This window comes from Spinacia oleracea, chromosome 5 (assembly GCF_020520425.1).
Source record: "Spinacia oleracea cultivar Varoflay chromosome 5, BTI_SOV_V1, whole genome shotgun sequence".
Taxonomy (NCBI): Eukaryota; Viridiplantae; Streptophyta; class Magnoliopsida; order Caryophyllales; family Amaranthaceae; genus Spinacia; species Spinacia oleracea.
In genome coordinates, this window is record NC_079491.1 from 106,575,432 (window position 1) to 106,597,703 (window position 22,272).

The 22,272-nt window shown below is 32.9% G+C and overlaps 1 protein-coding gene and 1 long non-coding RNA gene across 2 annotated transcripts; one reads left to right on the forward strand and one right to left on the reverse strand.

Moving 5' to 3' along the window:
- Positions 1 to 9,519: 9,519 nt before the first annotated feature.
- Positions 9,520 to 13,399, reverse strand: LOC110797448 (uncharacterized). Its single transcript, XR_008922061.1, has 4 exons — positions 12,761 to 13,399; positions 10,959 to 11,104; positions 9,928 to 10,108; positions 9,520 to 9,786 (listed from the first exon to the last, which is right to left on the reverse strand). It is a non-coding gene; the product is annotated as an uncharacterized lncRNA (long non-coding RNA).
- A 2,461-nt stretch (positions 13,400 to 15,860) lies between these two features.
- LOC110795410 (putative UDP-arabinose 4-epimerase 2) lies at positions 15,861 to 19,358 on the forward strand. The gene is made up of 8 exons (XM_056829262.1): positions 15,861 to 15,998; positions 16,126 to 16,247; positions 16,756 to 16,880; positions 17,246 to 17,359; positions 17,443 to 17,548; positions 17,899 to 17,990; positions 18,599 to 18,754; positions 19,201 to 19,358. The coding sequence occupies exons 5-8, from the start codon at positions 17,489 to 17,491 to the stop codon at positions 19,247 to 19,249; spliced, it is 357 nt and encodes a 118-aa protein (XP_056685240.1). The 5' UTR covers positions 15,861 to 15,998; positions 16,126 to 16,247; positions 16,756 to 16,880; positions 17,246 to 17,359; positions 17,443 to 17,488; the 3' UTR covers positions 19,250 to 19,358.
- The last annotated feature ends 2,914 nt before the right edge of the window (positions 19,359 to 22,272 follow it).

The window sequence follows — 22,272 nt, forward strand, 5'->3', positions numbered from 1 at the left end:
AAATTGGACTAGAAAATCCGGCATTATGATGCCGTTGGATTGAATTTTGAATTTGGAATTTGTGCGTGAGGCGTGTTTATGGGTTTTGAATCAAATAGAGTGGCACTCCTAAAAGACCTTAAAACGGCGATTTTAGATGCATGAAGTTTGAATGATGCTCCTAGGGGTTAGGTTTCCTAATTGGAGGCTAATAGTTTTGGCAAAGCTAGAACTCGGGGTTAGTCATTCACCCGTGCAAAGACTCCCACACAATGCACAAATAGCACGCTGTCACACTAACATGGATATGAATGTGACATGCAAAGTTCTCAACCTAAGGTCGGTCTAAGTTATGTAAGATGCAAGTGGTTGGATTTATGTGTGAAAAGGGTACTTCACTAAGAGGCGGATCCGGCAACAACTATGCACCTCCTCAAAGTGGAGGTGTTGGTTGGCAGACGACCTCCAAACTTGACATCGGGAATGTCAAGCAAATGTCAAGTTTCGGTAGGCGCAGAAATGTTCACACACTTTGGTCACCATTTCGTTGCCCCCGAGGTTAACCTGAATGTAGGACACATTCATGTTGAGCAAGAAATTTGTTTTGCACAAATATGGTTTTCGAAATATGCATGACATGCCTAAGAATTGAAAATTGAAAATTGTACACGAATATTGTATTTGAAAAGATCATTTTTCCACATTCATTCTCAAGGTTTGGGAGTGTCCTTCGGAATTCAAAACCAGAACTGACTCCCACTCGAAAACTTGAGCAGCATGGGCAACCAGCCACTGGAAGCCACTGTGTTGGATGCAGGAAAAAGCGTCTGGCGTAGGGACTTACGCCTGGCGCTGGAGCTGACATCCAGAACTTGAGCATGGCAGTGGCTTGTTTCTCAAAGCATGCTCGTATAATCGAATTTGAAATCAGAACTCCCCAGTGGAGTCGCCGGAATTGTAGGGGGTTTTTTCGTACTTTTCCTCTTTTGGATTTTCTCCTACGAGGCTTTGTATGTTTTTAGATTTCGAAGGAGTCGCCACCAAACAATTTTAAGGGTCCCGTTTGGAAATACCAAATTTAACTCTTTAGTGGATAAGGCAGTGAATCTTAGAAACGGATGGGTGACACTATGTGGGTTTGAATTTTGAATTTAGAACATAGAATTTCTACTTGTATCGTGACCACTTCGCTTTAAATTTAATTTGAAGGAACCTATGGCCGGTTTGTCCAAGAAATTATCTTTGTTAAGCGTGATGTAACTTTGCATTTTGTTGGATTTAGCATGTGAGGTGATGAAAGCAATAAACAAGTAAAGAAACATCACAATAAATGAAGAAATTATTGTAAGTGCGTACAAAACCACATCATCTCCAAGTGAGATGAGTAAAGAATGCGGAATTGAAATAGCAATAATAAAGGTGCGAAATTGAAATGCAATATTGAAAGACATTATTGAAATTGCGGTATTGAAGTGCATTATTGAAAAGGTGCGATATTGAAATTGAACTATTGTATTTGAGATCCGAATGCCAAACGACTACTTAATAATAAGTGAGTCCGACACGGATTCAAGTCTAAAAATCTCAACTTTAGGACAAGTTGCTCATCCAAAAGTGTCTTAGATTTTGGTTATTGAAATTGAACTTTGAATATTGAACTTGAATATTGAACTTAGGAGTCTTGAATCTCAAAGATTAGACATTTTAATGTTAAAAAGGTTTCACCTTTGATTTGCTCCATAACTTGAAAATGATTCTAGTTTAAGAAAGTGATTACAAACAACCTTAAACATCATAGAATCTTGAAAATGAAACTAGTACTTGAACATTGAAATGAGGAGTCTTGAATCTCAAAGGTTAGACCTTTTAACGTTAAAATTTCCTCACCTTTAATTTGCTCCATAACTTGAAAATGATTCTCGTTTAAGGAAGTAATTACAAACAACCTTAAACATCATGGATTCCATAACCTTGTACTTGAATCATAAAAAGTGTTGATTTTGTAAAAAACTGTGATTGTTGTAAGTAACACTTTTGAGAGCAAAAGTGTTAACTTTACTAATCATTTTGGAAGAAAAGTTGAATCTTGCATGGCATAATTGAAATAGTGTTTTTGGACAATCATTCGGAGAGGATTTCAATCATTCGTATGGCATAATCAAAATGGTGTTTTGGACAATCATTTGGAGAGGGTTTCAAGTATAAAACCTCCCCAAAGATGACACCTTTGTATGGCTTTCCTAGTTACCCAAAGGCATGAACCCTAAATGGTAACATCATTGGGTTTTTGTATTAGAAATGTAGAAGAATAGAATACATGGTAGATTTATGTAGGGATTCGGAATTACCTAGTTAGGGTTAGGTTGGATTTCCGATAAGAGCTCCCAATTTCTTGAACACTTTAAATTGTATAGGAATTTGAGGATTGAAAGTTGAGTTTTGTGTTTTGATTTTGAGATTGAATTTCGAAATTACGACGTTCTGATTCTGATTTCGTGCCCTAAAATGTTAGAAAATACGGGTTTAAATAGAAAATTAGATGGATAAATTGCAAAAGCCAGTTGCGCCCAGCGCAGGGCTCTGCGTCTGGCGCAGCTAACATGGCTCAGGAAAAAGCCAAAGCAAGGACGATGACACCGTCCTTGCATTTGTCTTTTGTGAATGTACCTTGGTACGAATCGTACGAAGTTGGCACGTAGTGTATGCTTAATGATTAAGGATTTGATTTTGCGACTAAAAACTAGCCGTTTTCGGATTTTTGAATTCGGATTTTTGAATTCGGATTTTTAAAAAACAGAATATATTACCGAAATAAATAATAAATAATAAATAATAAATAATAAATAATAAATAATAAATAATAAATAATAAATAATAAATAATAATAATAATAATAAATAATAAATAATAAATAATAATAATAATAAATAATAAATAATAAATAATAAATAATAAATAATAAATAATAAATAATAAATAATAAATAATAAATAATAATAATAAATATAAATAATAAATAATAATAATAAATAATAAATAATAAATAATAAATAATAAATAATAAATAATAAATAATAAATAATAAATAATAAATAATAATAATAATAATAAATAATAAATAATAAATAATAAATAATAAATAATAAATAATAAATAATAAATAATAAATAATAAATAATAAATATAAATAATAATAATAAATAATAATAATAAATAATAAATAATAAATAATAAATAATAATAATAAATAATAAATAATAAATAATAAATAATAAATAATAAATAATAATAATAATAATATAAATAATAAATAATAATAATAATAAATAATAAATAATAAATAATAAATAATAATAATAATAAATAATAAATAATAAATAATAATAAATAATAAATAATAAATAATAAATAATAAATAATAAATAATAAATAATAAATAATAAATAATAAATAATAAATAATAAATAATAAATAATAAATAATAAATAATAAATAATAAATAATAATAATAAATAATAAATAATAAATAATAAATATAAATAATAAATAATAAATAATAAATAATAAATAATAAATAATAAATAATAAATAATAAATAATAAATAATAAATAATAAATAATAAATAATAAATAATAAATAATAAATAATAAATAATAAATAATAAATAATAAATAATAAATAATAAATAATAAATAATAAATAATAAATAATAAATAATAATAATAAATAATAAATAATAAATAATAAATAATAAATAATAAATAATAAATAATAAATAATAAATAATAAATAATAATAATAAATAATAAATAATAAATAATAAATAATAAATAATAAATAATAAATAATAAATAATAAATAATAAATAATAATAAATAATAAATAATAAATAATAAATAATAAATAATAAATAATAAATAATAAATAATAAATAATAAATAATAAATAATAAATAATAAATAATAAATAATAAATAATAAATAATAAATAATAAATAATAAATAATAAATAATAAATAATAAATAATAATAATAAATAATAAATAATAAATAATAAATAATAAATAATAAATAATAAATAATAAATAATAAATAATAATAATAAATAATAAATAATAAATAATAAATAATAAATAATAAATAATAAATAATAAATAATAAATAATAAATAATAAATAATAAATAATAAATAATAAATAATAAATAATAAATAATAAATAATAAATAATAAATAATAAATAATAAATATAAATAATAAATAATAAATAATAAATAATAAATAATAAATAATAAATAATAAATAATAAATAATAAATAATAAATAATAAATAATAAATAATAAATAATAAATAATAAATAATAAATAATAAATAATAAATAATAAATAATAAATAATAAATAATAAATAATAAATAATAAATAATAAATAATAATAATAAATAATATAAAATAATAATAAATAATAAATAATAAATAATAAATAATAAATAATAAATATAACTAATAAATAATAAATAATAATAATAACTAATAAATAATAAATAATAAATAATAAATAATAAATAATAAATAATAAATAATAAATAATAAATAATAAATAATAAATAATAAATACTAAATAATAAATAATAATATAAATAATAAATAATAAATAATAAATAATAAATAATAAATAATAAATAATAAATAATAAATAATAAATAATAATAATAATAAATAATAAATAATAAATAATAAATAATAAATAATAAATAATAATAATAAATAATAATAATAAATAATAAATAATAAATACTAAATAATAAATAATAAATACTAAATAATAAATAATAAATAATAAATAATAAATAATAAATAATAAATAATAAATAATAAATAATAAATAAATAATAAATAATAAATAATAAATAATAATAATAAAATAAATAAAAATAATAAATAATAAATAATAACATAATAACATAATAACTAATAATAAATAATAAATAATAAAATAATAATAATAAATAATAAATAATAAATAATAAATAATAAATAAATAATAAATAATAAATAATAAATAATAAATAATAAATAATACATAATAAATAATAAATAATAAATAATAAATAATAATAATAATATAAATATAAATAATAAATAATAATATAAATAATAATAATAAATAATAAATAATAAATAATAAATAAATAAATAATAAATAATAATAATAATAATAAATAATAAATAATAAATAATAATAATAAATATAATAATAAATAATAAATATAAATAATAATAATAAATAATAAATAATAAATAATAAATAATAAATAATAATAATAAATAATACTAATAATAAAAATAATAATAAATTATATTAATTATTAATAAATATTTAGTTATAAATAATAATATAATAATAATAAGAAATATAATAATATAAGTATAAATAATAAGTAATATAATAATATAATAATATAAATATAAATAATAAGTAATACAATAATATAAATAATAATATATTTAATATTATTAATAATAATAATAATATAATTAATAATAATAATAATATATTATAATAATAATAATTATTATTAAAATAAATTAAATTAAATTAAATTAAATTAAATGAAATTGAATTGAATTAAACTGAATTAAACTGAACTGAATTTAATGCTCCAGAACTAAATGCTCCTGAGCTGAACTGAACTGAACTGAATGCTCCTGAACTGAACTGAACTGAACTGAACTGAATGCTCCTGAACTGAACTGAATTGAACTGAACTGAACTGCCAAATAAGTCCTGAAGCTGAAATTAAGCCAAAAAGAACAGGGCCTAACACTTTTTAAGCAATCCCACAAATAAATTCGCACCAAAAATACAAAATTCAGATAAAGTTCATAAATTGGATAAAACCCAAAACCATTATTTCATAAAATAAAATTGATGAAATTGGATTAAATCCAAAACATGGGTACTGATTTGCCGATTTGGGGTAAAGAACGAACCAGTTTTTGAGAATGAAGAGGAAGACGGAATTGATAATCTCAAGCAAGTAGGCAACCCAACAATAAAATTCAAGGAAATAAACACGTGGATGGAAATGTGGCAGTTGTCAATAAAGAATCATGCATATAATAATCTACAACCTTTTAAAAGTGAGGAGTTCAAGTTCACTATTCATCCAATAGTGCTGTTACGATTTTGCCCCCGACTCTAACTCTTTACTACAGTTTTATCCTCGTTGTTGGATGCTCCCACGTGTTGGAACTCACTCATCTCAGCCTCTCCCCTCTACGCTTTCTGTGTTTCACCCTTTCTCACCCTTTCTCTTTCCTCTTTTCTCGCGGATCATTTTCGACCCCTGTCTTCTTCTCCTTCTACCTTGCGGCTCTCCCCCCTCCTCCTTGCTGCTTTCTATCTCCTCTTCCCAAGGCTTCCTCGCGGCGAAAATGGTGAGTTATGTTAAATATTCTCATCTCCGCGTTCTATGGTAATTTTGCTTAGTTTCGTAATTTTTCTTCAGATTAGGTTTAGGTTTAATTCGATTTAGTTTGAGTTGTTGTTGATTTGATCGAATTGGTTGAAGATTAGTTCAAATTGCTTGCAATATTTGACAGTGTTGCTTGACGATTAGTTAAAATCGCTTACAGATTTTATCGGTTTCGGCAATAGGATTTCAGACAATTTGATGAGTTCTTCATCCCTCCAATACTGAAGATCTGCTAGAGCCGGTACTTTTTCTCTCTCACTCTTATCCTGAGTTCTCCATTACTTTTGTTTGAATCAATTAGATAGAAATTTTATTTTGTTCGAGTTTCATGTTTGAGCAATTTTGTTGTAATTGATTGCTTTTACAAGAGGGATATGGTTTGATTTTGGTTAATTTCATTGAATAGACAATATTGAAATGTGAAAGTGAATGCTCTGATTAATTTGTTGTTTAATAATTATTTGTTTGTATACAACCTTGTTTAACATTGCATTTTGGATTGATTACAAATTTACAATCTCCTGTGAAATCAGACTCACCAAGTTAGCATGTGCTTAAATATATTTAGCATTGCATTTAGGGGGTTGATTTGTTGCCTTCTGTGAAATACCCACTGTTCCACCAAGGTTATCATGTATCTAAATATATGATTGCAGAATGACAGTGTATACAGATTTCTAACGCACCGCTTTTTGGGGGGCTATATTCTTTTCTGCATTTGGTTAATGTGTAGAGCGTGGTATGTTTGTAATATGTACAATTATACCAACTTTTAATTCAATTTATGCTTGATAATATATGTCGTAACAGCATATAAACAAAGGAAAACAATCATTCATCTGAACTTATGCATAAGAGATCTAATATTTTGATTAACTAGCTCAAGGGTTCAGTGGTGTCTAGAGAGGTCAGCTTAGGACATTAGGAGCCAGATAAAACATGTAAAAGGTTGAATATCTCTCCAGTGGGTGTGGGTTTAAGAGGTTGAATATGAGAGACACCTTTTATTTTCTTAAGCTAACCTAACCCTTGTATGACTGCATAATAGCTGAACCTGTTTGTTTAATGTTGTATGTCCCAAAGTTTTAAGTCTTCTATTATGCTTTACTCCTTTTGAAATAAATTATGACCCCAACAAACTGAAAATTATCCAGAGGGAAGAAACCTTAGTTTTGAAAGTTAGTACATTTTCAGACACATAATTCACCGATGCTGTTCCAATGCTTAGGTTCTTAAATAAGGCTTGCATTGTTGGAAATGTTGAGGAAGAACTCACACCTGATGGAGTAGCCTTAGATCCATGGAACCTTTGTACCGTAAATCAGGTTGAAGAGATAAAAGCCTTGATAAAGGTAATCCCAATATGTTGAACAGGGATTATGATGTCAGTAACTACCACTCAGTTCACATTCCCTGTTCTACAAGCTGGGTCTATGGATCGTCATATCACCTCAAATTTTCAAGTTCCTGCTGGTTCCTTCGGGACATTCACAGTCATCTCAATAATGTTATGGATTATCATTTATGATCGCATTGTGATTCCTTTAAACACGAGAATAACAGGAAAACCAAGACAATTGAGTGTAAGGAAACAAATGGGAGTTGGTCTCGTACTCTCATTCATGTCAATGGTTGTGTGCGCGATAATTGGGGTGTTCGACGTGAGAGAGCTATTAAGGAAGGATTCTCAGATGATCCAAAAGGGGTGACTGACATGTCAGCTTACTGGTTGCTGTTTCACCATTGGATTTCTGGAATGGCTGAGGCTTTTTTTATAGTTGGCCAAAATGAGTTCTTTTACTCTGAATTCCCAAAGAGCCTGCAAGGAGTTCGCAAGAAGGCAAGAAACTCATTGCCGTCACAGTCAAATTATATTTTTTGATTTAATTTCTCTATGAATATTAGTTAACTGACCCTGCATCCTACAAATGCAGGAACAAATCCTTACAAATGAGATTCAAGAGCTTAATCACAAGGTCTTTTAAAGGAAATACCTATCTTTTAATGTTGTCACAAGTATGATTGCACATTTTACCATATTCAAATCCCAATTTCTTTTTACAGGGGAAAATCATTCAGCAGGAAAAAATGGAACTATGCGAGAAAGTGAACCTAATTCGCCAAGAAAACACCGACTCGTATAAGAAGGTATGAGAAGGCCGTTGAGAAAACATGACCCTATGTAGAAATTGACATAATACCACCATCGATCTCAATAATGTTCTCTACAAATTCCTTGTTTTGAATTAGTCCCTTATTGTTCTCTGAAGTAAGGTCCTACACAGCTACACATATTTTATGCTATCACATTTTCAGTTTCTTTAATCTTGTTCAAATTTCTCATGTATTAGATTAGGTTAAGATGGATGATCCCAGCATATCAATTTACCTTTTCTTGGCTTTATAGTATAGGAAGCGTGAATGGGAATAGCAGAAATTCCTTGATTCACTAGTAGAAAAAACCCTTGTTGCAGCGGGCTTTTAGACCCCTGTTGCAGCGTACATCGTATGCTGCAACTGGGGGGCCTGCAACAAGTATTGACTTGTTGCAGCGTACAATGTACGCTGCGAAAAGTACTTTTTTGCAGCGTACATTTGCATGTACGCTGCAACAAGTGTGTAAAATTAGGCAAAAATCAAGACTTGTTGCAGCGTACAAAATGATGTACGCTGCAACAGACTGGTTTGTTGCAGCGGGCTTTTATTTGTACGCTGCAACAAACCAGTCTGTTGCAGCGTACAAATAAAAGCCCGCTGCAACAAACCAGTCTGTTGCAGCGTACAAATAAAAGCCCGCTGCAACAAACCAGTCTGTTGCAGCGTACAAATAAAAGCCCGCTGCAACAAACCAGTCTGTTGCAGCGTACATCATTTTGTACGCTGCAACAAGTCTTGATTTTTGCCTAATTTTACACACTTGTTGCAGCGAACAAGTATATGCCCCCTGCAACAAAGCTGTGCTTTTGGCGGGAAAATTTTAGTTTTATTTATCTATACCTAGGGTGTCTTACACCAAATATAGGAACCTGTCAACAACAATAAATAAAATATCGCAACCTGTAGATCAACAAATATAAAAAATAATAACTGGTGTTTTGTATACATATATATATATCCCAAAACCAAAGTGCACGTACTACATTCAAATATACGTTCCAATTTCAATGTACGCATACATTTTAATGTAAACGATTGTTCTATAACAACTAAACCACCTCGATCAAGCGCGCTCAAGCCAATAGTAAATACTTGCGGGTAAAACACTTAGCCCGTTGCTCACGAACCACATCAATTTCCTCACTAGTATAGGCGCATTCCTCGGAGTGTAGACCTTTACAAAAACAGAAATTTCAACTAAGCATTAGATTAAATTCAAATTAAATATCACACTTTAACATTCAAGCAACTAATAACAATGTCCTAATAGCTATTACAAATAGTGCTTTGAAGTGGTATAGTTAAGAAGAAAAACCTTTATTTAGCAGTGCGTCATTTCAGAAACATAGATGATTTGTTCAACTCCGAAATAAAGCAGTACTTGAGCAGCATCACAAACAAGCTTCTCCTTGCCCCTCTTACAATCATCAAAACATCAGTTCTTCTCCAGGCACAGGAAAAGTGCTAGGCACAGAAACGAATGCTTGCCTTCCATGCTGCATAGAAGTTAATACATTTGGTGATCTACATACATGGAGCGAATATGTTATTCAAACAACCATTAAGAGGGTGATCCCTCTCTCCCTGTCACTTCTTAGGTATAAGGGATATTCATATATGTGGATCTCAACAGCTTCACAAAACATTTGACAGCAAACCTGTTTATAAGATTGAAATTTGGGTCCTATTTTCTGAACAAAATAAGTTACAGACTTACAGGTTGTTATAACTCTTTATAAATACTTAATTCTTGAATTGTCATGTTCCCACAACTCCACCCTAACTAGTGATAAATCCAAACTAATGAGCCACAGAAAACATATACAGATACCTATCACCTATACCCAAGCTAGTTAACATTGTTAAAAACTACTATAAAGTACACAATGTCTATCGAAGCTTCTAATCCTCGCAACGATCACTTGTCAACTAATGATGCAATGTTGGGAAATCAAAAGCTTTGTGGAAGAAGTGACTCAAATAAAGCAAATAGAAGTGGTTCGAGTAAGAATTGGATGATGAGTTGGACCAAATCTACATGTGTGTGTGTGTGTGTGGGAGTGGGGGGGGTGGGGTGGGCGGGGAGGGGGGGGTGAGACCCTGATGGCATTATGACTGGGGTGTAGTTTTCTGGGTCAGTTTTCCCTGCCCAGCAAGAGCATACAAGTTTAGTTTACTGATACAAAACCCTTTCTTCAAACAAAATAAACATACAATGGAATACCTTTACGAAAAGTGCTTGCCTACCATACCTCTATAAAACAATTGCCTAGCTCCTAGTATTTAAAAGTGAATCCAAAAGCACAAAATAACCAAGGCCTGAAGTAAACTCAACCAAGTCCAAACCTTTCAGTAGTATCCAATTTGGATCTTAAATCAGCTATTTCAGCCTCAGCAACAGAGAGACGCCGTTGGCAAGCCGCCTCAGCTTCATTAGCAGCTTTTATCCTCAGCTTCAACTAGTTTAGTGATTTGATTCTAGAAGAGGTAGACTGTGGACAGATACAAGAAGATAGAATAGATCACATAGTAAGTAGAGGCACGGGAAGATATGTCAGACTACATTTACACAAACAAAGAGTTGGAGAAGTGAATTTATCACAACAGAACTAGAGTACAGAGGAATATCAAATCAACAGTTGTCTGATTTTTTTTAACTTTAACAGGAAAAAAAACAGTGGAACGGTTTTATCCATGAAATTCCTTTTAACATAAAAGTTTGTGGCATGAGCCTTAGATGTGCGTAAATAGATTGAAATTAGTATGTCCACCCTCCTCTCATCTCAAACAAAACCCATAAAGGCAAGAGTCCGCAAGACAAATTCTGGGCTTGGCTTGTAACTGAGTCCCTGGCCATCACTCTGGTTCTTCTCTAACTTACACTGAACACCAATTATACTTTTTCCAAAAAAGACTTGCTCCATCATCTGCATCTCTTACATAGTCAAGCGCATTTTTCAATCTCAAAACTGGACTCATTTCAGCTTTTAGTTACAGGGGATGAGGGTCTAAAACTCAAGTCTCTCAAAGGAAAAAACCCGTCAATTTATCAGAGAATATAGGAGACAGCAGCACAAGTATCTAAACCAAAAAGAAAGTGATTGCTAGATACCAGGAAACGTTGTATTCATCTGGGTCTCTACGGTACGCACAATACCAAGCTGCTCAACGTAGTTTCCTAGGACTATCAATGCTCTAGTGGAAGCAATTATAATTTTATAATTCCGGTCACCAATACACCATTGTAACATACTACTAGAAAGACCTATCCTAGAGGTAGCTTCTCGGCATATATTGCATAAGTACTACATAGGAGAGTTGGAAGTGTGGAACCACTGATCAGAGAGTGATTTGAACCCCTCTCGAACATGAAACTGCAGTTCATCTAATACAGTATATAAATAATCAATATCCAGTTTGCAGTGAATCAGTGATCACTACAAGACCTTGAAAAACTGAAAATAATAATACTAGCCAGACTATGGGACTAGTATTATGAAAGCTGAAACTTTGGAAAGGCATAAATACGACAATACCTCAAACGCTAAATCAAAGTGCAGCTAGCTGAAAGGTGGTTCAGATGTTTATGCTAAGACATGTGTTTGGGACGGATAAAAATTAGGAATTGAAAAGACTTTTCGCTCAATCAACAACCCTCGATGTTGTCAGTTACGCTTAAGTTAGGAATGCATATTCACTCAAAGTTAAGAATAAAAGTTGCGTTGGATTGCTTGGCCACTATTTTCAAGCTTCGGTCTACCCCTTAACAACAATATGCTAACATCCACATCTATAACCCACTGCACGAAATCATTTGTATTCATATAATTACTTGAAAGTGGAATAGAACTATTAGATGACCATAAAGAATTCTGCAAGGAATAAAAAATGACAGATAATAGTAAGCCTGGCCTAGCTGAAACATATCAATTTTTGTTTTAACGTATCAAAGTATGGCTGATTTCAAAATATAAACTTGATCAATTGAATTCCCCCGAAGTAAAGCAGAATCCTAACATTTACCCTTATCCTTATATCAGTCAGTCCATGAACAATAACATATACTAGTATTAAAGAACACTTCAATGTGCAGGACCAAGAAGAAAATAAATGCAAACTAAAGATAACAAAGTTTTATCAAAAACTACCTTAAATTTGGCAGGTTCAACTAGTTGAAAAACAACAGTATCTCCTTCCAATTTCAGAACTATGGCAAACCTTTTCCACCCACCACTGAGTCCACGATATTGAGGCAGATAATTGGCTTCGTATTGTTCTCCAGTATCTGTCTCGAGTATTATAACAGTACGGTTTTTTACTGGTATATGCGCCCTTCAAAAGGGTGGAGGAAGTCTCTGTGACTCCACCAAATGAACCAAGTAAGAAAACACCTCAAAATAAGCATATTAATTTCATCAGAATAATATATAGTTTGTCACATTTGGCTAATGAAAAGGCCTAAAACATGAAACATGAAATTACTTAAATTGGATTGCTTTAGATTCAAAAAAGGACTGACATTCAAGAATGGAGGGAGTAGTTTTTCACATTTGCCTAATGAAAGAGCCTAAAACATGATTTGAGGTACTAACCAAGATGAAACCACCAGAAACATTCGATTTTACATCACTTTTACGGTAGTCGGATGTTCAACATTTATCTTTGAGTGAATTTTTCTAGCATGAACAGAATTATATTTCCTTAATCAGGGATTATTACAATATTTTTCTCATCAAGAAAATCAAATTAATTGATATATCTCTGTTTAAATTACATACGAAGATCAAGATTCAAGAATTTGCAAAATTTCATCATTTAAAACAAAAGAAATCATAACCCACCCGAGAAAATTTCATCATTTTCTCCTAATCTTGTCAGCCAACAATTTCTTTGGCTTTCTCTGCAAAAATGAAAAATGAACAAACCCTAATTTTGAAAACGAAAATAAAAAGGGACAGGGGAGAAAGTTACTTGCCGCAGCGAGGATTGACGGAGAACAGGGTTCGCGAACCGGCCGAGCAAAGAAGCTTAGTTTTCCGAGCAGGGAATCACTTCGCCGGTTGTTTTTTCGAGCAGGGAATACCTTTTGCGGGGGTTTTTCGAGCAGGGAACCACCGGTGAGAGGTGAGGAAATTAAATAGACTCTTGCTAGAGTACCACCGGCGACGGGCGAGACCACGCGGCGACGACCACTGGTGAGAACCACCGGCGAGACGCAGGGTAAGCCGAGAGAAGAAGAAGGGAGTAATGAGAGTGGGATATTCGCTGCGAAATTGGTCATGAGGTTTGAGGTAGAAATGTTTGGTCTGAGTTAAAGTTGCAGCGAAAAAAATTACAAATATGTTATTGCAGGGGGCTTTTACCATGTACGCTGCAAAATAAAAGGTCTATTGCAGGGGGCTTTTACTATGTACGCTGCAAAAATCTCTTTTGCAGGGGGCAATTAATTTGTACGCTGCAACAACCCTTTAAAGGGTTTGACCCGCGTTGACCGACTGGTTGTTGAAGCGTATTAATACTTGTACGCTGCAACAAGGGGGTTGCAACAGGGGTTTTTTCTACTAGTGATTCTAAATGGATTTAGCAGCAGAGAGGATCCGCAAGAGCTCATTCATCTTCGATCAAGCCATTTTGAAAAATACGGAAATCAGGCAATAGGAGTAAAAACAGCATTGGGGTAAGATTATTACGTCTGTTATGAAATGTTCATTTGCAAAAACTATTGCTGAAACTGATCCAAGCTTTTCGATGTAACGCAGCAGACTATGATGGTATTAAGAAACTAAGCATGTATGAATTAAAAAGTTATAAGATCGCCAGTATCGAACAAATTTTCTGTACAAAAGACGAGAGAAATGCATGGAGGTAGAGTGATTATTGGACATAATTCAGTACGTTGCTGCATCAACAAGTAGATGGAAGCCAACAACTCTCGTAAGTGCAATAATTTGGCATCTTTGGCAATTAATATTTTTTTTCCCATGCTTCTATTTTATGTTATAAGTGTACTTATAAGCGCTGAATATGTGACATGACCTACTAAAATTCCTTAAATTATGCATATGGTCACAAGGTATTTAAGGTTGGTAGGAGGAGCCACATAGAAGTCGTTCTGTAGAGTCCATATATACTCACTCGTAATCACTTTTCGTCACCTTCTTTTTAGTGAACTGTCCTAATAGGAAAGAGTAGTTTAGTAGTTGCATGATTTAGTCGGTTAGTAGAGGGAAATGAAAAAACAATACTACTATAAATAAGGGAGAGTAGGCAAAGAGAAAGGTATCCAGATGTTATCTTAGTTTTATTTGATAACTATCCTCTATGTTCTGTTATTCCATATTATCAATCTACCTCTCTTTTCTTTCTATAAATTCTAATGTAGCTATGTTGATGCATAACATTCTCTTACAATATTGTTCATCTTACACTCTACCGTACCCATGGCTAATATGCTAAAAGCCCATGTACGTTTATAAATGCTAATTGGCAACTGAAGGTTATGATTTAGTGTTAAATTGTCAATGTTGTTAAAGATGTTTTGCAACTGTCAGACTATCAGTATGTTGCAAGTTAGCTGCTTTTTCTTTCTTTTATCTGGTGGTCAGCTGCTGAATTTATTATAAAAGCTTATTTACATAATTAAAACAGCTTACATTCCTCATTCCTTGGCTTACTTCGTAGAACATTTCTATGTTGTCTGCAATCATTCAGGGTCATCGGCACATATTGATTGATTGTCCACTATATAGTGTAGCATTGGATGCATGGAAATTTGTCTATGATTAAACAGCGAGGTTCTATTCTCCCATGCATGGTAGTAATTGTAGTGGTTTACCTTCTTCCTTTGACTCGAGTTCTGATGAATTAATCTGTTTAACCTTGCATCCAGTTGAGAAAGTATGTAATTTATACATGGGGCTAAGTTAATCGTACATCATAAGTGTTTTCGAAACTGTTAGTTACCCCCATGTCTCTAAGAAAACACCAACTTGGTGAACTTTTTAAATCTTGTCTTGATTTTGATTTTGATTTTCTCCTCTTAAAGTTTGATTTTTTAAAAAAATGTGATTATGATTTTGTTAGTTTGATGGGGTAAACTAAATAAAAAACAAATTCAATTTTTTTTAAAAATTCAAATTTGAATGATACTTTTAGGAGGGTTGGTTTGAATTTTTGATGCAATATTTTGTTTGCAACTATTATTGGGTGGAAGCGGCATGCATGTGTTAGGTTTAATTAATTTTGAAATGTAAATTGTCCCTTTCCACGTATTGGAATTTGGGATCTTGCGCAATTATTTTTTCCAATTGGTCTCCTTTTTTCCAACCTTTTCTATCTTTATTTATCATTGTTGATTGATTGAATAGATTTTGAAGTGTTTTCTGGGTAAAAAATTTGAAATTTTCTTTGTTTTTGGGTTTGATTTGATTATGTTTGCTGGAGTAATGATTTTTCTTTTTGATATACATTTTTAATTGCTGGATGCTAATAATTTGTCATGTGAATTCTGCAGATGATTAAACTGGGTTGATTGTTGATTGTATATATTATTGGTTGAAGCTGTGGTTCCTCAAATGCTCGGGTTAACCAGAGCGCGAAATCAGTCGAGAAACGGTAGATCTTTGCCTGTTGTAGGTTGGTTTTCTTTCATCATCAATTTAATTTTGTTTCTTTTAGTTTTTGTTTTGGTGTATAAGGACCACGAAGAACAATGGCGTAGCCAAGAATTGATCAGGGTACCACCTCCCTAGACTTTAACCAACTAAGCTAATCAGGCTCTAGAAATTATTTCTGTTAGTAATTGATTTTTTATTTGGCAATTGAATTTGTGTTGAAGTTATACATTTAGCTAATTGAAAAAGAAGAAAAGGAAAGAAGGGTAGTATGTAAAAGTAACAGAAAGCTGATTTCCGTTTCTTCTTTCGCATTTATTGAGAAATGATGGATCTCGTTTAACCTGTTCTGTAAGCTGAATCAGTTGTGTTTGTTAGAGTGTAATGCTTTTCTGGTGCTTTTCTCGCATGTCTATAATGTGACAAAGTACATGATGCTAATCTAAAAGGTATGCAGATTAGGCTGATGAAGTATATAATGTAGGTTGTCTGGTCTGATTATATGTTATTTGTTTCCTTTGGCTTTGTAGGCATGGATTTCGCTGATCCAAAGCGGAAAGGTAATGTCGTAGGTAAAATAGTCGTAGCTGCTGGGTTAATTGCATTTTGCCTTATTATGATCAAGCAGTTTCCAACTTTCAACAGCCCCAGCCAAGTAAGTTTAATATCACAACCTTTCAGTTATATCTATATGTATGGGTTCAAATGAGTGTTTGCATTGAAAACAGACAGGTAAAGTTGTGAGTCAACATCTAAGCTTGTTGGTGGATTTATTATTTTGTTATGTAGTGGTAGGGTAAGCCTAAGTTAAGATAGAAATTCTGGATTGAGTCTCCTTTAAGACATCAAGTTTTCTTCTTTTAAGTAACTGTGACTTTGTTATGTACTCCATATCAATTAGTATTAGTTTTGTCTCATTGGAAGGTCCTTCGTTATAGTCTAATCTTGGATCCTGTGATGTTTAAGTAATCCACTTTATGTTTTCATTTGTTCTTAATTTCTTTTTTCATTTCTATTCAGTTTTCCCGCCGTGAAATGGGTGTCACTCATGTCCTGGTAACTGGGGGTGCTGGCTTTATTGGATCCCATGCAGCACTAAGACTTCTAAAAGACTCCTATCGTGTGACAATTGTGGTATCCCCTTCCTCCAATCATCGTTGTTGTCCACTACTCATTTAGTTCTATAGGTTTACAAAGAGATCGTTTTTGTTGTGTAGGACAATCTTTCTCGTGGGAACCTGGCTGCTGTTAAGATTTTGCAAAATGTTTCCAGAACCAGGAAGACTTCAGTTTGTATATGCTGATCTGGGAGATGCTAATGTTGTATCCTTATCGTGGCAGGCCATTGTTTATGTGCTATTATTCTTTCCTTTGGGCCTTCCCTATCAGAATTTGAGATAAATATGAATTGGATTCAACAGCATTATCTAGATCAATTTGCCAGTGTAATTTTTATACTGCAACTTGCTGATAGTACTATCTCTCGTAGTTATTCTGAAAGAAATGTGCCTTAGGCACTTTCCATAAGGCTTCAATTTGGCATACAACTGAACCTTTTAAACTGATATCTAGCAAACATATATTTCTATTTTGTCCTGTCTCATTTCCAGACCGTAATTTAGACAGAATAAGAGACTTTTATTCTTCGTATTTTCCCTTAATATAAATGCCAGGTAAACAAACTTTTCTCAGAAAATGCTTTTGATGTTGTGATGCATTTCGCTGCTGTTGCTTATGTTGGAGAGAGCACTCTTGACCCTCTTAGGTAAGCATTATTTATAGAGCCGTGTTTGAATGTTTCTATGAAGTTTGGTTAGAACACTTAAAAGTTGAAGTCATATTTTATTGGGTTATTTCCTACACATTATAGTTGGGAATATATTTTTAGCAGTGACTACAGTTGATGGTAGGTGGAATATTTACATGGAAATGTGAAAACTTCTTCCTTACATTACCTTATTTTTCTTTTGATAAATAAAAATTTCTACTTCAAGAGATTCAAAATTGAATAACGGATATATGTTGAATACTACTTTTTCATCTTATTCATTATGACTAGGGTTGCTAGACTATTGGTGTGTAAATGTGGATGAGAAATAAATAAAGAAATAAATGTATTTAGAAATGATAAGACGATTTACAATGACGATTCCGGTATCTGGGCCTTGGTGCGTTTCTCTTCCGCCCTTTCTTGTGGTTTACTGTTTATTTATCATCTGCAATTGTGGTTTATGGTCATTTAGATGTTTTTAAAATATAATATGCTTTTAAAACAGATTGCTTTTAAAACACATTTTTTTGTTTGATTACAACATGTTAATCTGTAAATAAATGGACTTAAATTGTGAGTAATTGCACAACTTTTTCCTGTAGAAAGTACGGTATCCAGGTTATAATAGACCTGCACGCAGCACCCGGGTCACAAAATGGGAATGAACACCGTGCAACTAGAGATGGATCTCTTGAATGGGCAAAAACTGATGAAACTGTTCAACAAAGTGTTGATGTTATCAACTTCTTAGCTTCACGGTACATTCCCATAACTAAATGATTCAGTTCCCTTCTATCGTAGTTTCATGTACCTTACACTGCTTTTCTGCCTGTCAAAAGAGGGAAACATGTATCGAAACCATCTGTTTCAATTCTTTCTGAAATTTCCCTTAGATGTTCTAGAGAGTTTGGATTTGTGGAAAGAACATGAATCAGACTGACATGAACGACATGAATCAGCTTTTGTTGGGATAGGGTTTCATGAGAGAACTGAAGCTTATGACTTCCAAGCTGCTCTGCATGACCATATGAAGTATCTCTTTGCTTATCTTTTCTGCAATTATAATTTCTTTTTGTGTTAGATGCAACAAGTAAACATATAAAAAGTAGTTTTCTGTGTTAGATGCATGTTGTCTTCAAACAATTACCTGAAACAATGCATTGAATAACTAACTGTCTGTTTGATATCCAAATTTCCAATTTAGATATCTTGATAACAAGAAAACTGCTGAAGAAATGGAGCAGCAATTCTAGAATTCTTCAGCCATTGATTACAGTTTGAAAGATGGAGGGACCCTTGTTCTTCAGTTGAAAAAAGTAAGCTCGTTATTTGTCTGTTTCCTCACTGATTAAATAAATAATTTGCTACTCGAATGAATGATAATCTGTTTATGCTCAACATTTTATTGTTAAAAACCTGGTGGCAATATAAAGCTGAAATCCTTTGATGAGGGTGTGAACAACCTATGAATAACAGATAAAAGTAAAGCTAAAGTGAAGGAAATAGTGCCCTTGGTCCAAGTATGCATTCTATGTTAAGTCTAATAAGTGCGGTTCAGTATTAATTAACAAGTTAATAATTCAGTGAGATCAAGTGAGCTGAATGCCTAGCTAGAGGCCGCTTCAGTTCAAGTGGAATTAATGATATTAATCCACAGCTTACTCTTAACTGAACCCGTAGGGTCACACAAATAGTACGTAAACGGATCAAGTATTTAATGGCATTAAATACTCCATCTATGGATATTCGGAATCGACGGATCTTGGTTTCAGTGGGAGCTGAGATCGTCACAGGCAAGGAATGAATGCTCCGGAAACGATGATATTGCCGGAAACGGAAATATGGATCGTATCGGAAATATAAATATTATCCAAGTCGTAGATGTTGTCGGAAACGGAAACATGGTACGTATCGGAAAATATTATCGGAAATGGAAATATTGCCGGAATCGGAAATATTGCCGGAAACGGAAATATTGTCAGAATCGGAAATATTATCGGAATCGGAAAATAATTCCGGAAACGGAAATATTAAATATTTGTTCGAAACGAAAATTAATTCCGGAATCGGAAATATTAAATATTGTTCGTATCGGAAATGAATTCCGGAATCGGGAAATTAATCGGAAGCGTATCGTACGAATTAGCATCGGACGAGGCCTGCCAGACGAAGGCCCAGCACGAAGCCGGGCCATCACCCAGCAAGTCAGCGCGCCACAACGCACCAGCCAAGGCTGCGCCAGGCCCACCGCAAGGCAGGCCCAGCGCGCGCCAACGCTGCGGCAGCGTGTGGGCTCGTGGCAATGGGCTGCGAGCTCGCGGGCTGCGCGCGCGCGCATGGCGCCCCTCGTGGGCTGCTGTGCGTGCGTGTGTGTGTTGGTGTGCTATACGAATCCTAAAGCTATCAGGTTTCGACTAATGATTAAATTCCTAAACCTAAAGGGATTAATTAATTAAATAAGAATTCTATTAGGATTCTAGTTTAATTAATTCGTATCCTAATAGGATTACGATTCCCTTTCCATACCTCTATAAATAAAGGCCTAGGGTCATTATTTTGCATAGAGTATTCAAGTATTCAAAGTGATTTTTGAGAGCAAAAATTCAGTCATACAATTGCCTATACTAGCCGAAAATTCTAAGTACCTTAAGGGCGATCCTAGTTGGTCAAGCTTAAGGCGGATCCGGACGTGCTGTGGACTATCTACGGAGGGACGACACTTGGAGTCCTAAAGACTTGTTCTTGTTCGGTTCGGGCGCAGCTAGGGAAGGCACGCAACAAAGTGTATGCATCTAAACTATGCTAAATGGTTATGTGTAAATAATATGCTTTCCTGGCTTTATGGTTTTTCCGCATGATTTATGAATTGTCATATGTATCATAACCTAACAGTGGTATCACGAGCCTCTTATTATTTTCATAATCTAAATTGCATGAACATTGTTAAATATTACAAATTTGCAAGAATTAAAAGGGGTGATTAATTTTCGTAATTGTTAATTAATTGCAAATTGCGTTTATTTAATTATACGTACGCAGTTTTTCAGCAGTTTCTTCGTTACTCATCCAAATCGAGTGATTTTTGTGTCAATTCCGCATGTAAAAGGCATTCTAAAATTTTGACAAAATTAATATTTTTCGGCCGAACCCAGAATTCTCAAATTCGAAGCCTAACTATGACTTTTCGGAGGTTTTAGTTTTTCGAATGCAAAATTTCGTAAATTTAAGATGTTAAATTAAATATTTGCGATTCTTGTTGATAAATCTTGAATTTTTGACTGACCTACTGTATATGTTTAACAAGTTTGAATGCCTAGCCTTGTTAATTATGCAATCTAATTTGTAATTATGATTAATTTGTTGAAAATTGGAATAATTTAGAATTAATTTGATTTTCATAATTAGTTATAATTTAATTAGATACCTATGATTAAAAACCACCATAAAAATTGTAAATTTATGTTAAATTTTAAATTTTTATGACCTAGACTTGAATCCATGTTAATCGGAAATCAATTAAATAATAAATTTTCGATTTTTCGCCCTAAAATTATGAAATTAATATTATTAATTAATTTGTCATTAATTTTGAATATAAATTTTAAATTTTTATGCGATTCGCTCATATAACTTGCACGCACAAAGCAATGGACGCTACGTGTTACCCTTAAGGGGTGTTGTATAGTGCGGGCATGTGACGACGAGCAAGGGAGCTCGTCGCCCATGCGGTACGAATGCAATGAGCAAGGCCATGGTGCACGAGCACAAGGCAGCAGCCCTGCCTTGTGTCGTGGGCTGTGTGCGATGGGCGAATGGGCGAGGGCGAGAGCAAGGCACGAGCAGTCGCGTGTGGGCAGCAAGCGAGCTGCGCCACAGCGCGCACTGCCTCGCGCAAGCGTGCGGAGCCTCGCGCGCAGCGAGCGCAAGCTCGCGTGCCACGAGTGCTACGCCCAGCATCGATCGCTCGCGCGCAGCGAGCGCTATTGTGCGTGCGACGAGCGCTGCGCCCAGCGATGGCGTGCAGCGTGCTTGTTGCGACGTGCGACGAGCGCTGCGCCCAGGGATGGCAAGCAGCTTACTTGTTGCGACGTGCGACGAGCGCTGCGCCCAGCGATGGGCTGCGGCAGCATGCTTGTTGCGTCGAGCGCTGGCGCGCGCAGCGAGCACCAGCTCGCGTGATGCCTTGCGATGGTGAGCAGCAGCGATGCGACGCAGCGCATGGGCTGCGTGCACATGGCCAGCGATGGCTGTGTGCGTGTGGCCCATGGGCGTGCGT